The sequence below is a fragment of the Eptatretus burgeri genome, chromosome 9, assembly GCF_056783735.1.
Source record: "Eptatretus burgeri isolate ZD-2024b chromosome 9, Ebu_testis_v1, whole genome shotgun sequence".
In the NCBI taxonomy this organism is placed as follows: domain Eukaryota; kingdom Metazoa; phylum Chordata; class Myxini; order Myxiniformes; family Myxinidae; genus Eptatretus; species Eptatretus burgeri.
Window position 1 is genome coordinate 106,174,389 of NC_140969.1, and position 13,939 is coordinate 106,188,327.

General features: G+C 42.5%; 1 protein-coding gene across 2 annotated transcripts in view; it reads right to left on the reverse strand.

Moving 5' to 3' along the window:
• The window catches only part of LOC147020855 (cell division control protein 42 homolog), a 62,294-nt gene that overhangs the window by 30,735 nt on the left and 17,620 nt on the right, over positions 1-13,939 (reverse strand). For both annotated transcript variants that reach the window (XM_085896560.1, XM_085896559.1), the window contains exons 2-3: positions 9,817-9,875; positions 285-473 (exon numbers count right to left, since the gene is read on the reverse strand). In XM_085896560.1, coding sequence (XP_085752686.1) covers positions 285-473; positions 9,817-9,875 — 248 coding nt within the window. The remainder of the gene's footprint in view (positions 1-284; positions 474-9,816; positions 9,876-13,939) is intronic.

Below are 13,939 nucleotides of genomic sequence, written 5' to 3' on the forward strand. Positions count from 1 at the left end.
GATCTATAAAACGATTTTTTTTGCAAATTTGTATCCGTGTTTATTTGAACACATTTGCAATAAATCTACCAATTATTCAGCAGTTTAAGGTCACATGCAAACGCACATGCCCATCAATCCATTTGTTCAGAAACAAAATAATTATAAAGAAACACTTCGCCTTCCAGTTGAATTCCAAGTTCAGTTCACCAAGAATCTTTGCTTCCGTTGTGGAAAAGCTCCTCCGTTACATCATGACGGATGTTCCAGCGACTTCACCAATAGAGTTTCACTCTAGTACCCACCTGGACATCATCACGCAGATCTGTCTGTGTACCCACGAGGAGGAGCGGAGTACACGGTGCGTGTCTGCGAATCTCAGGCATCCACACAAACTCCGCATTATGGAAGGACGACGGCACGGCGACGCTGAAGCACAGGAGGAACACGTCTGCATTTGGGTAGCAAAGCGGTCGCAGCAGGTCAAACTCATCCTAATTGGAAGGAAACAAACAATCACCAAGGGAAACAGAAGGCACGTCAACAAAAACATTTCAACTGGTACGATACATGACATAAAGCTAATAAACAAATGTCCACAAAAACATTTCAACTGGTACGATACATGACATAAAGCTAATAAACAAATGTCATTTTCTGTCTGTGTTTGTTTGTCCATCCATTGGGACCATACTATGTGTAGAGCGTTGGTGCTGCCTAAGCAGTCTCCTTGGCTCTTGGACACAATCCTGGATGGGTCACCACTCCGACACAGGATACCAACAAGCTGGCACTCATTTTGCCGACCTCGGAAGGAGGACAGGCATAGTCAACCCCACCTGGTATTAGTTCAACAGCCGAGTGGGATTTGAACTCAGGATCCATAGGATCCCAAGCCCACCACCCTGAGCATTAAGCCAACACCAGGCATAGTCTGTGTGTCTGTCTGTGTGTAACACCAATCACGCCAAAATACTGGGACAATTGCCACCAAACTTGGCAGATGGACCAAGTTCGACCTCGTGGTGAACATGGGCTACTTGGTTTCATCTGTAGTCGTGGGGGTTCAGCAGGAAGGTAGATGAAAATTCTCGATGCTGATGTGTATCGTGTAGCGCCACCCGGTATAATTAGTCATCGGAGGGCATTACAAGTAAACTGTGGAGATAACTTGCATTTTTACACTTTACATGTCCCCAGAGAGTGGGCAGCCCCAAAGCCAACCTCCACTAATCAGGGGAGGGGGACAGGGGAAGGGCAAGAGGGACCCGGCAATGTCAGGCACCCCTGCAAGTAATTCATAAAGAACAAAATGTCAACAACATTTTGCCCTTTATTAAAAATAATCTAATTGGTTCATCTTTGCATTTTAATATATACTTATTGTACACTGCCCCTCCCTATTCCATCTCAAGGCACTGCATGATGTCATCGCCGGGTGCTGAAGGCATCAGATGATGACACACGCTGAAAGGCTGTCCCCAGTTTTCAGTCTGTTAGTTTCCTGGTTTGTTTGTTTGTCTGGGTGACATCTCAGCCATCTTTTCAGCGAGGAAGCTGATATTTTGACATGACAGTGACCAAGTGATTTGGCTATCTAGGGTATTTCTGAATTATTGATTAATCAATTAATTATTCAGTTTTTGATTGATTACTTAATTTTCAAAAAGTTACAGATTCGGATGAAACAGTGGTGGTTTAGGTATGTTATTAGCCAATTGATTAAGAAATTAATTATTTTACAATTATTCAGTGTTTATTTGAATTACTAGTACGTGCCCGTACGTGTGTGCCCATACGTGCGTGGCCGTACGTAGGGGAAAAAAAAAACAACAAAAAAAAAAACTTTCAAACCGCGTGCCAGAAACAACAACCACAAAGGCCGTTCCTTCGCTCTCACGTGCCCGTATGTGCGTAGCCGTCCGTGCGTGGGAAAAAAAAACTTTCAAACCGCGTGCCAGAAACAACAACCACACAGGCCGTTCCTTCGCTCTCGCGTGGCCGTCCGTGTGTGGCCGTCCGTGCAAAAAAAACTAATAAAAAAAAAACTTTCAAACAACTACACAGGCCGTTCCTTCGCTGTCGTAAATGACTACTGGATTGGGGCATTGTGTTGAAGAAAATCGAGAAAGAGATCGAGAAAGTACAGAAATTGAGAAAGTACAGAAATCGAGAAAGAAAGAATACAGTAAGTCGATAAATCGAGAAAAAAAAATCGAGAAAGAATACAGTAAGTTGTCACTATCCAGAAGTCCGGAAGTTAAGTCCTCACTGTCCGGAAGTTCGCATATCGCAGTTACGATTATTCGCAATTTAGTTTTAATGGCCAATTATTCAATTAGCACCAATGTATTTTGCCTTTTCGCAATGTCATCGCAAGGAAAAACACAAAGAGAAGAGAGGAAAAAAAAAAACGTACGTGCAAAACAAAAATAAAAATAAAAAAATAAAAAATAAAAAATAAAAATTACTTTCAAACAACCCCACAGGCCGTTCCTTCGCTCTCGTAAACGACGACTGGATTGGGGCATTGTGTTTATCTATAAATGCGCCTAAGAAATCGAGAAATTATTAGAATACATTAAGTCATCACTTTCCGGAAGTGGTGCGTGCCCGTACGGAATGTTCACATGCATTCCACGAATTATCGCTTGCATTGAAGTAACAACTGCTGTGATACTTCCACACACAGAGTTAATTAAAATCAAAATTAAAATCAAGTTTACCTCCCTGTCTTTGCTTGCCATGACATTCGCTGCCATTGACCATTGCCACTCCTACGCCACGGTAACTAAGGCACCGATCCCCATCGTAACCGGCACGGCACGTGACGACATCGTCGGCCGGCCGCGCACCAGCCTACGCAGCCACGTGTCCTGTGATTGGTAACTAAATGGCACATCGGCCACGCCTACGCAGCAACGTGTCCTGTCATTGGTTGGTAAATAAATGGCCATAACTTGGGAAGCGCTTGTCCGATTAATATCAAACCTTGAAAAGGCACATACTCATGTCCTCAGCAATATAGCTGGCAAGTTTCAATTAGATCGGACCAGTGGTTGTCGAGAAACAGCGGTCTCACACACACACACACACACACACACACACACACACACACACACACACACACACACACACACACACACACACACATTGCTCGAATTATAGATAGATAGATGCAATTAAATCAATTATTGTACACTGCCTCCTCCCAATTCCGTTTCCATGTGCTGCATGCACAGCCGCATCACGGGGCTCTGAAGGCACCCTGACAATGTCGCATGCTGGAGGATTTGTTATTTATTTATTTGTCATGGGGCCGGTGTACTTTGAATGTACTGTACCTCAACTTGTTTAATTTTTATTTTACTTTTTAAAAAATATATTATTTCACGAGAATTTTTACAAAATTTTATCTAATTTTTTCTTTGCATTTGCCTTTATTTTAATTTTGCAATTAATCAATTAATAATTATTGTACACCTCCCTCTTCCAATTCTCTCTCCTTGTGCTGCATGGTGGTGCCCGGCAATATCACTCACTGGAGGATATTGTTACGGATCGAGAGTTCGAGTTTCGTCACAAGAGGAAGCGCTCCAGTTCCTCCTGAACATCCGGTCTTGAGGCCACCAGGCACGAATAACTTCATGCTCCGGCGGGTTGTTACGCAACCATGAATGCCAATTGGTACCACCAATCCTAGCAGGGTTAGCACGACATCGCGTGTTACCCTTTCCAGTGGATTGGCAGCATCAAGAGGAGTCTCGTGCCCTTGATGCATACTAAAGTTAACCTCCCGTATCAGGTGCAGCCGAGCAGAGTGCTGAGAGCCCCGGCTAACCAGAGCAAATTGGGGGGTAAAACTTCCCAGCTAACTACGTACAGACGATGCTGGACCAATGGAGGAAAAGATGTTCTCTTTTTGATGTTCTCTCTTCTCTTTCTAACCCGGTTGTTCTATTTCGAACCCTAACCCCAACAGCTTCTATCTTCTCATCTGAACTCTCTCTTCCTCATATGTGGTGACTTCAATTGTCATCATGCCAGTTGGCTCGGTGTGGGTACCTCTATCACTTGTGAATGGCACTTCAGCAAAAGACTTTTGCGACTCATTGGGACTGACGCAATCAGTCAATTTCCTGACCCGGATCTCAATCAATGGTACTCTATCTCTTCTGGATCTGATTTTGACAAATTTCCCTGAAAATATCTCCCGTTCTTCCTCCGCTCCAATCGGTTCTTCTGACCATGTCCTTGTCAAAGTAAACATCTCTATGGCTGTTATGAGAGAACTACCTCAGCACCGCCGAGTCTGGCATTTCACTCACGTTGACTGGCAGGGTCTTCAAGCAGCCATCAAACTTTTATAATGGTCTCCCATATCACCTCATCCTGGGAATTCTTTCAAAGAAACTTACTCTCTCTCATGCACAGATTTATCCCCTCTAGTCTTCAGTTGTCCTACCCTTCCTCCCACCCTTGGGTCACTGAAGCTTGTGGCGAGGCAGTTGTCCTGAAACAACTTGCCTTTGCCTCGTGGAAAGCAAACCCAACTGAGGGTAATCTCAGTTCCTTCCACAAAGCTCAGAGCAAGTGTTTATCTACCCTCAGCAGAGCCAGAAAAGAACATCTTTCTAATCACAAGTTTCGACTCTGATTCTGCAACCAGTCCAGACGGCATCAGTCCACGTGTCCTAAAACCCTGCTCCTCTGCTCTTGCTCACCCTCTCTCAGTTCTACTCACCCTCTCATTTGCTCAACGTCAACTGCCATCTGCTTGGAAATCAGAAAACATCACCGCTCTGCATAAAAAGGTGCAGAAACAGATCCCTGCAACTACAGACCAATCAGTCTTCTCCCAATCATCAGAAGGGTTATGGAATCCATAATCACTTCAGACATTAAATCCTTCCTCTTCTCCAATGGTCTGATATCCAATCATCAAATTGGATTCAGACCAGGTCACTCTACCCTGGATATGCTGCTTCTGCTCTCCCAACAATAGATAGAGGTCCTCAATGCTGGACATGAAATGAGAGCCATATCCCGAGACATATCACGTGCTTTTGACACAGTCTGGCACCCTGCCCTGCTCACCAAACTCTCTTCCTATGGTATCCAAGGCCAACTCCACTCTTGGCTCGCAGACTTCCTCTCTTGTCACAGCCAACGTGTGGCCCCAAATGGAGTTCTCTCATCCCCTCTTCCTGTCCAGGCTGGAGTTCCTCAAAGCAACATTCTGGGCCCTGTTCTTTTTCTGGTTTTCATCAATGATCTCTCAGACTCTCTGGAAAATCCTCTATATCTCTTTGCTGATGACTCCACCCTCTGCCGTACCATCTGTCATCCCTCAGACCGGCAAGCAGCAGCTTCTTCGCTCCCTGCAGATCTGGATAAAATCACAAACTGGTCCAACATGTGGAACATGTCTGTCAATCCTGACAAATCTCACACTCTCACTATGTCTCTCCGAAAGGACCGTTTAGAATCGCCCCCCATCTTCTTTCTCAACAATCCTCTGGAAGAAGTCCTTTCATTCAAGCTTCTGAGTCTCACTATCTGCCATTATATTTCCTGGGAAAGTGTCATTTCCAAACTGGCCTCAAAAGCCAGTCACCGACTGGGAACCTTCCGTCATGCAAAGTCCTTCCTCGGCCCACCTGAGCTCCTGACCACATACAAAGCTTTCGGCTGCAGCCTGATGGAGTAATGCTCTCCTTTCTGCGCTGGTGCTCCTGCCTCCCACCTTTCTCGGCTTCACGCTGTGCAAACCAAGGCATTTAGGATCATTGGCATCTCCCGCGATGAGGCTGAGTCTTTGCGCCCCTCACTCTCTCACCACAGGGAGGTCAGTGGTCTTTCTGTCTTCTTCCGTCTCCTCTCCGATCTCACCTCCCCCCCACCACACTTTCTGTGTCTGCGATTTGTCCCGACCATATTTCCGTAGGGCGCAAAAGGTCTGCCAACAACCCCCTTCTGGTAAAACTACCAAAATCACGAATCACTGATCACCTTCACTCTTTCATTCCTCTTTTTCCCCGTCTTCAGAATAAACTCCCTCACTCTCTTTAATTCCATTCTTCCCTCCAGGCCTTCAAAACAGCCATTCACCACTATCTCTTATCTTCCCCCATCCAAAACCTCGATCTTTTCTACCCCCGTTAATCCACCCCAAACACACCTCCTTCAAATTCCCTGCCATCCTTCCTGAAAGTCACTGTGGTGTCCATCTTGTGTACCCCGTGTTCCGTGCCCCATCCCTCTCCCTTGCACATATCTCCTAATGTCTCTGTTCCCCACTCTTTTTCCTTCCCTCTGCCGCCCCTCTTGTCTTAGTCCCCTTGTTGTACATTCTGCGTGTGAGCTCTCATACGAGCTTCAACGATGTATACAAAAAAATATTAAAATAAACTAGAACTGCCACTTTATAACTGCTGGCAGTGATGACCGGGTACCCAGTCCGTCCGCCTTTGATACAACATGGGACTTTCTGCAGATGACAGTCGCAAAGTTTGGCATTGAAAGGATAAGCGGTGCCAGAGAAAACATTATTTAATAGTGATACAAACACAGGCCTGCTTCGAGACGGCACGGAACAGATGAGTTACGAACCGGGCAGCACAAAGCATTCAATTTCGTTATTACTGGCTTCCAGATTCAAATAATTAAATAATTCTGGCTCCCAAACCGCGTGACCGATCAGGTTGAAATTTTAAACTTTTATTTCGCATGTCACCTGAATTATAAATCTGAAGTTTCGCATATATAGAGGCAGCGGTTCCAGAGTAAACATTAATTAATATTTATCCTTCAATCCAAGATGGCGGCCAAACCATGTGACTTGTGATGTCATAATTTGCACCACGTGTGCAAACACGATGGTGGATGATAACTGCAAATTTTCGCTTCTCCAGGTTAAGCAGTTCCAGAGAAAACATTATTTAATATTTTTCTTAAAACCAACATGGCTGCCAAACCCTGGGCCCGATCGCGTTGAAATTTCAAACCCTCATTCCGCATGAGCGTTCCACCATAAACTTGATGTTTCACATTTATTGATGCAGTAGTTCCAGAGTAAACATTAATTAATATTTTTCCTTCAATCCAATATGGCTGCCAAACGTTGCATCGTACCTCAAAAGGGGGGGGAACTTTTTATTCGTCATGGAGAGGCGGTCATAGTGGTGGAGTTTCGCCTGGATCTGTTCAGCCGTTTCAGAGAAAAAGACGTTTGAAGATATTGTTTTTCAATCCAAGATGGCTGACGAACCATGTGACCTATGACATCAGAAATGTATATTCTGCTTCCAACTGGGTATTGGAACACGTACGTGAAGTTTCGTGTTAATCGGTAAAGGTGCGTTTTTCAATCCAAGATGGCCGCCAAACCATGTGACGTGTGACATCATAATTTTTACCAAGCGTGCATACTGCCTGCTAGATGATAATTACAAATTTTCGATTCGTTTGGTTAAGCGGTTCCAGAGAAAACATTATTTAATATTTTTCTGAAATCCAAGATGGCGGCCAAACCATGTGACTTATCAATTCGAAATTAACAAACTTATATCGCCTTCCTGTCCCGAATATAGTTCTGAAATCTCCCCTTCATTGGGCCAACGCTTCTGGAGAAGAAGATGTTTGAAGGTTTTCGGGTTTTTCAAGATGGCCGCCAAACCATGTGACCGATCAAAAACAAATTAACAAACTTGAGAAAGGACCTCATGGGGAATATATCTGTGAAGTTTCGTCTTCATCTGTCTTGCCCTTCTGGAGAAGAAGATTTTTAAAATTTATTCATTTTCAATCCAAGATGGCTGCCGAACCTTGTGACCGAGGATATCATGAATTTAAATTCTGCTTTCCATCGTCGACCCGAACAAGTGTGTGAAGTTTTGTGTAAATCGGATAAAGTCTATTTTTCTATCCAAGATGGCCGCCAAACCATGTGACTTCTGAGGTAAATTTTTTTACCATGTATGCAGACTTGAGCGAGGAAGGCACTTGCAAATTTTCGCTTCGATGGCTTATGAAATACCAGAGAAAACTTTATTTAATATTTTTCTTAAATCCAACATGGCGGCCAAACCATGTGACCTATCACTTTGAAATTAACAAACTTGCATCGCATACATGTCACGAATATAGTTCTGAAATCTCGCCTTCATTGGACCAGCGCTTCTGGAGAAGAAGATGTTTGAAGGTTTTAGGGTTTTTTCAAGATGGCCGCCAAACCATGTGACGTATCAACAACAAATTAACAAACTTGAAAGAGGACCTCAGGGCGAATGTGCGTGTAAAGTTTCGCCTTAATCTGCATAGCCGTTCTGGAGAAGAAGATTTAAAAAAAAAAACACTAAAAAACAAGATGGCGGCCGAATTACGTCATCGATGACGTCAAAAAAAACATTTTCGTCAGTGATTTTTGGCGTAGATGATGCTCAGAATTTTTCAGATTTTTCCCATATGGCGTTCTACTTGACGAATTTTCACCGGTATATCGCTTCACCTATGACGTCACGAAAAATCACACGTGTTCCCCATAGGGAGCTTAGTAAAATGTATCAAACGAAAATTTTTTCCATTGCACGGTTTCCGAGATACAGATGTCCAAAGTTTATCGCTTTTTTCAAGATGGCGACCGTACCACGTGACCAATGACGTCATAATTATAACGTGATTGTGCTATCAAAAAAGATACATACTATGGTGAAAATTTCCTGTCGATCGGACTTAGTGTTCCAGAGAAAATGATTTTTAAAGCGAAAAAGGGTGCAAAATGCCGGCGGAAGAATAATAATAATAATGCGTAATAATAAACAGAAGAAAAACAATAGGGTACCCTGTACTCACAGGGTACCCTAATAAAGAATGGGAATAAAGACCTGCGTGAAAGCCCTCACAACACATTCTGTCACGGTGAGTTTGTCAGCGGAGGCATAAGAAAGCAGAGGTAACTCGGCCAAAAAAGACACCAAGATGGAAACAACGGGGTATGTAAGAGTAGATTTAGTAAAAACATAGGGGCAATACCCATTGGTGCTCACCTGGTCATGGATGGACAAGATAACAAGGGGACCACTGGTGGGCATGGATGACCCACAAAATATGTCATGGAGAAGAAAATAAATACCTATGGATTTCTTTTCTTAATGCCATGAACAAACTTTGGTACATCACGGGTGATGAAGGTTGTGGTAAAGTTTCATTGAAATCGTACGTGTAGGTTCAGAGAAGAAGTTGCAAGTATTTGTGGACGGACGGACGGACGGACGACGCGCCGTCCCATCAGCTCCCCATAACTATGTTCCAGGTGAGCTTAAAGTATATGTATTTAAGATCGGAAAACACAGGATGTGGAAGAGTTGAAACGGCAAAGCATCAGTTTTAAAACTAAGAACCGTCCCAGGGTTAGCAATTCAAATTTGACAATTAACTTCCCTCGAGCAATAAGACACACAGCCTAGTCTGTTAGGGTAAGGGTTAGGGTTAGGGTTAGGGTTCGGGTTAGGGTTAGTGTCCAACAAGTGTCTAACAGCTTAACAGCATGAAATCATTCCAAAAGCCTTGCAATCCAGATCAGATGGACTGGTGCTTTGTCCATGTTGAAATTCGTGTTAAGACGGCGGATATCTTCATTTTCTGTGAAAAGCAAAACCAGACATTCATTTAAAATTATTTACCAAGAACCTATCTGTGTACTGGTTGGAGAAACAAAATTAGCCACAACTTTTGTCCAATGACCTAGTCATGATCTCATGAGATGAACCTTAAGATTGTTTTGCTGGTACTAAAATAAATAAATAAATCATTCTCACCATATATTTATTTTCATACCTGTCCCGCAGTGTCGCAGAGTTCCAGTTGCGTTGGCTTTCCATCAACAGCCACCATCACTGCCAGAGGTTGGGCAAAAATGAAGTTAGTTATTCGTAGATAATTATTTATCACTGCATGGTTCGGGATTTTCAATTAATATACAAGATCACATTATATCTCATAAGGGTCCTCTTTCACCCCCGACCAGTCATTACAATGCTGGGAAGTTACCAATAATAATCAATCAGTTGAGTCTGGGGAAAAACATCCAAGTTATCATGAGTCTCTGAAGGAACAGGACAAGCATAACGTATGTAATCTTCTCTTACTAAAGGGAGCAGCACCGTACGTCTGTCTGTCCTTCCGTCCGTCTGTCCTTCCATCTGTCTGTCCGTCCATCACGCTTTGTTCTGAAGGGTTCCTGCTGTCGTGGAATAATAGAAATGGTACCGCTGGAAAGCTTATAATGTATTTACTTGGAACAAAACTTTAAGCCCGTTTCATCATAAAGACGTCCATTTTAAAAGCCTGTCTTTCCGAGAGAGAGAGAGAGAGAGAGAGAGAGAGAGAGAGAGAGAGAGAGAGAGAGAGAGAGAGAGAGAGAGAGAGAGAGAGAGAGAGAGAGAGAGAGAGAGAGAGAGAGAGAGAGAGAGAGAGAGAGAGGACGAAGTGGGATTTTGAGCCTAATGTAGCAGTTCCAATGGTATTGTGTTATTCTACGGCAGCAGGAACCCTTGAGAATAAAGTGTGATGGACAAGGAAGGAGCACACAAATTTTTATACTTACCGTACCTCTTGGAGCAATATAAAAATACATAATAGTGCGAACATTGAACATAGGAGCAAACAAACAAACAACAAGTACCTATTATAAAAGATTCTTTTTTCATGTTTCACTTCATTTTACATCCTCATTGACACTCACAGATAGACATGCAAAAAGTTTGTGAAGTGCAACATGCTCTCTTTTGATTAAATCAGTCAGCAAAGCGACGGGTCGGCACGGATAGTTTCTCCGAAAACCCACATTGCCAGGACAATAAATAAATAAATATTTAAAAAAGAAGAGATGGCATCACGAGCTGGGTCTCAGGACGGTCCGAGTGCTCCAATAGACCATGCAAAGGACTTAAAGACAACATACACAACAGTCTAAATGACCTCGCTATGACTCAGTCACAAGGAATAGAAGATGACTGATGATAAACACCATGAACTGCTGTATCACCGAAATCGGACTTTCCATAAGCTCAATTGTTTGCCATAGATGTGAAATTGATTACATAAATTATTTTTTTTAATCGGATAGATGTGTCTACCTTCCTTCGGGTTCTGAATTCTTCATACCAATGAGTGTAAATTGAATGATTGAACACGCAAACACAGCTTATATCAAAACCCCTTCAACTCAATAAAATGATTAATCACAAAGAAATCTGAAATCTTTCCATTCAACAAAGAATCAATCATAAAGTATTCACAGTTTCCCAAGATCTCTGCACAGGGAATTATAAAATACCAAACACAAAAGACACATCGTAACATCCATGAAAATTCCTTTTCGGAACTCTTTAAATATCAATCATTTCTTCCACTCATCCCAAGTTGGCTGATTTTGTCGCTTCAACACACACACATGTTAACGGTGCTGACACAGGGGAGGGGGAGAAACTCATTTCAGAGTTTCTCTGACAAAACCAAGTGTCTGCAGTCCATGTACTCCTCGTCATCGCATGCACGGCACCTGCCCATTGCGCCATCTTGAGCTGCGAACAATGGCCGACACCCAGCCTGGGGGTAGTAGTTTATATTTACTCTTGTTTTCGTTTTGTATCCACTTATACTTATAGGCTGCATCTAGATCTGGACCTGAACCAAACTCGACTCAATTCATACATACGTCACCCACCCAACCTCTCCACCAAGTGTCATCCGAATCCATCCACAACTTTTTGAGATACTGTGATATATATATATATATATATATATATATATATATATATATATATATATATATATATATATATATATATATATGGCTGTTATTATATACATACATATACATGAGGCCATGAGCCACTATAGCTGCCGGTGTACCCCTCTCCCTTACAAACGTCTGACACTCTTTTTCCGATGCATCATGAAAATGATCAAATTTCTACATTTACTTTTGTTTGAAGTGTATATGTGAGACTTCATTAAAATCCAAATCATATATTAAAATAAATTGTGTCCATATACCTAATATTTGATAACACAATGATGATTCTATGACATAAACTGACAAAGATATGGCAGTTCCAACACAAGAACTGTTGCGCCAAATAATTATTCGGTATGTTTGTAAGTTTTGAAAACAGGGGAGGTTGTGGGGGGTGGTGGTACATGGGTAGCTATAGTAGCACACGGCCTAAAGTATGTAGTGTAAATTATTATTTAAGGGAAGACAAGCTAAAAGAGATCTTCACAGGGTCATTATGCTTCTTTAGTTTATTTTTGATATTCCTGGCGGCAAACCTCCTGACTGGTGCTCAGCAGGGCAGAGACAATGTGCTCGTGTGGCAGATGACACTTGCTGCTGGCAGGTTGTGCAGCAAGTGCTGAGATGGGACTCGATCTGTGCCCTGCTGCCTCATCAAGTTTGGGGGTTTGATTCAGAATACACAGTAAACATAAATATAAATATATACCTATATAAAACACAATGTGTATTTGTAAATTTGTCTGTCCCCCATCAAAAGGATGATCCACAACTTCTAAAGGCCAATCTTTTAACATGGCAATATGTTCACTACGGTCTATGTTTCAGGATTTTTAATAAAACTCGAAAAACATTTTCTGTTCATTAGTAATGATGTCTCCTCTATTGGAAATGTAGACGGTGACATGCAACCGGGCATCAATGGCGGTGTACAGAAGCGTTTTTTTTTTTTTCAAAGAAACCAATAAATCCAAGGTGCAGGGAGGTGAAATTCTCTACACGTGATGTGCAACGTGCCCAGACTAAAGCAAGTGTTCATTCACATACGTGTGATGTCAAATAAAGAAGATATAAGCATACCTGACACTAGGCCAAGGCTTCGGACTTCGGCATGCTCATGAGGCTGTACCATCGAAATGAAGCGTCCCAGAAGATATAGAAAATATGATCGCATTTGTTCATGTGATGCTTTAAAATAATGCTTTTTCTTGCTCCGAAACATCATATCTTCCAGTCTCTGAATATTTTGAATAAAATAACTCCAACGCGTCATTTCTGATGGGCTTTTATACCAGAACAGCAAGCCCACACCAAATGTGGGTTTCGGCAAAGCAAATGAAACATAAAATGTTATAAAAAGCTTTTAAAGTAAGAAGCAAATTAATTAAATTATGAGGAATGCTGGTCCAATTGGGAGGAAGAAGAGAATGAAGAAATAAAGAATGAACCAAGGAAGGAAATAAGAGGCAGAATGAGTTCATGATTTAGTTTTTTTTCGAGCGAAAATATTTGTTTGTTTTGAAGTGAGGAGGGTGAAATAAGACAAAGATGAAGAGCGTGAAAAAGAACACGGGATAAAGCAGAATGAAGCACATATCTTGAGATGTTTTTGCTCGTCTTCATGGAGTTCCCGACTCTCCCAAAGAGACCAGGCAATCCTCCGCAGGCTCAGACTCGGACATCGTGCTCCAAATTCCTATTCACATAGGATAGGCCAATAGGATGTCACGCAACGGGGTTGTGCGAGTGGTGGAAGGTTCCCGAAGATTTGGATCACATCTTCACACATCGCCCTCGGTACAGAGGACCCAGATCGCACCTCTTCCACTCTTCCCGAGAGATCGGGATCAGCTGGTCGGGTGTACTGGACACACTGTGCCTATTGAACAAGGAGCTCCCTCGACTCTGCAAATCGTTGTTTAAATTTATAAAATAAACTTGTCCAACAATATAAAGTCACCCATACTTGTCTGCTCCAGCCGAAGTGTTCAGGTGCATGGCCTATTCAGTATAGAGCCTCACGGCTCTGAAAATGCCATTGAAACCAAAAGAAGAGGAGGCAGAAGAAGTGTTCAGGGAGAGGTGCTTAAAATCCAGCATGAGATGGACACTGCCATGGCACCTTATTGTATACGGAGGTCTATAAGGACACGCCTAACA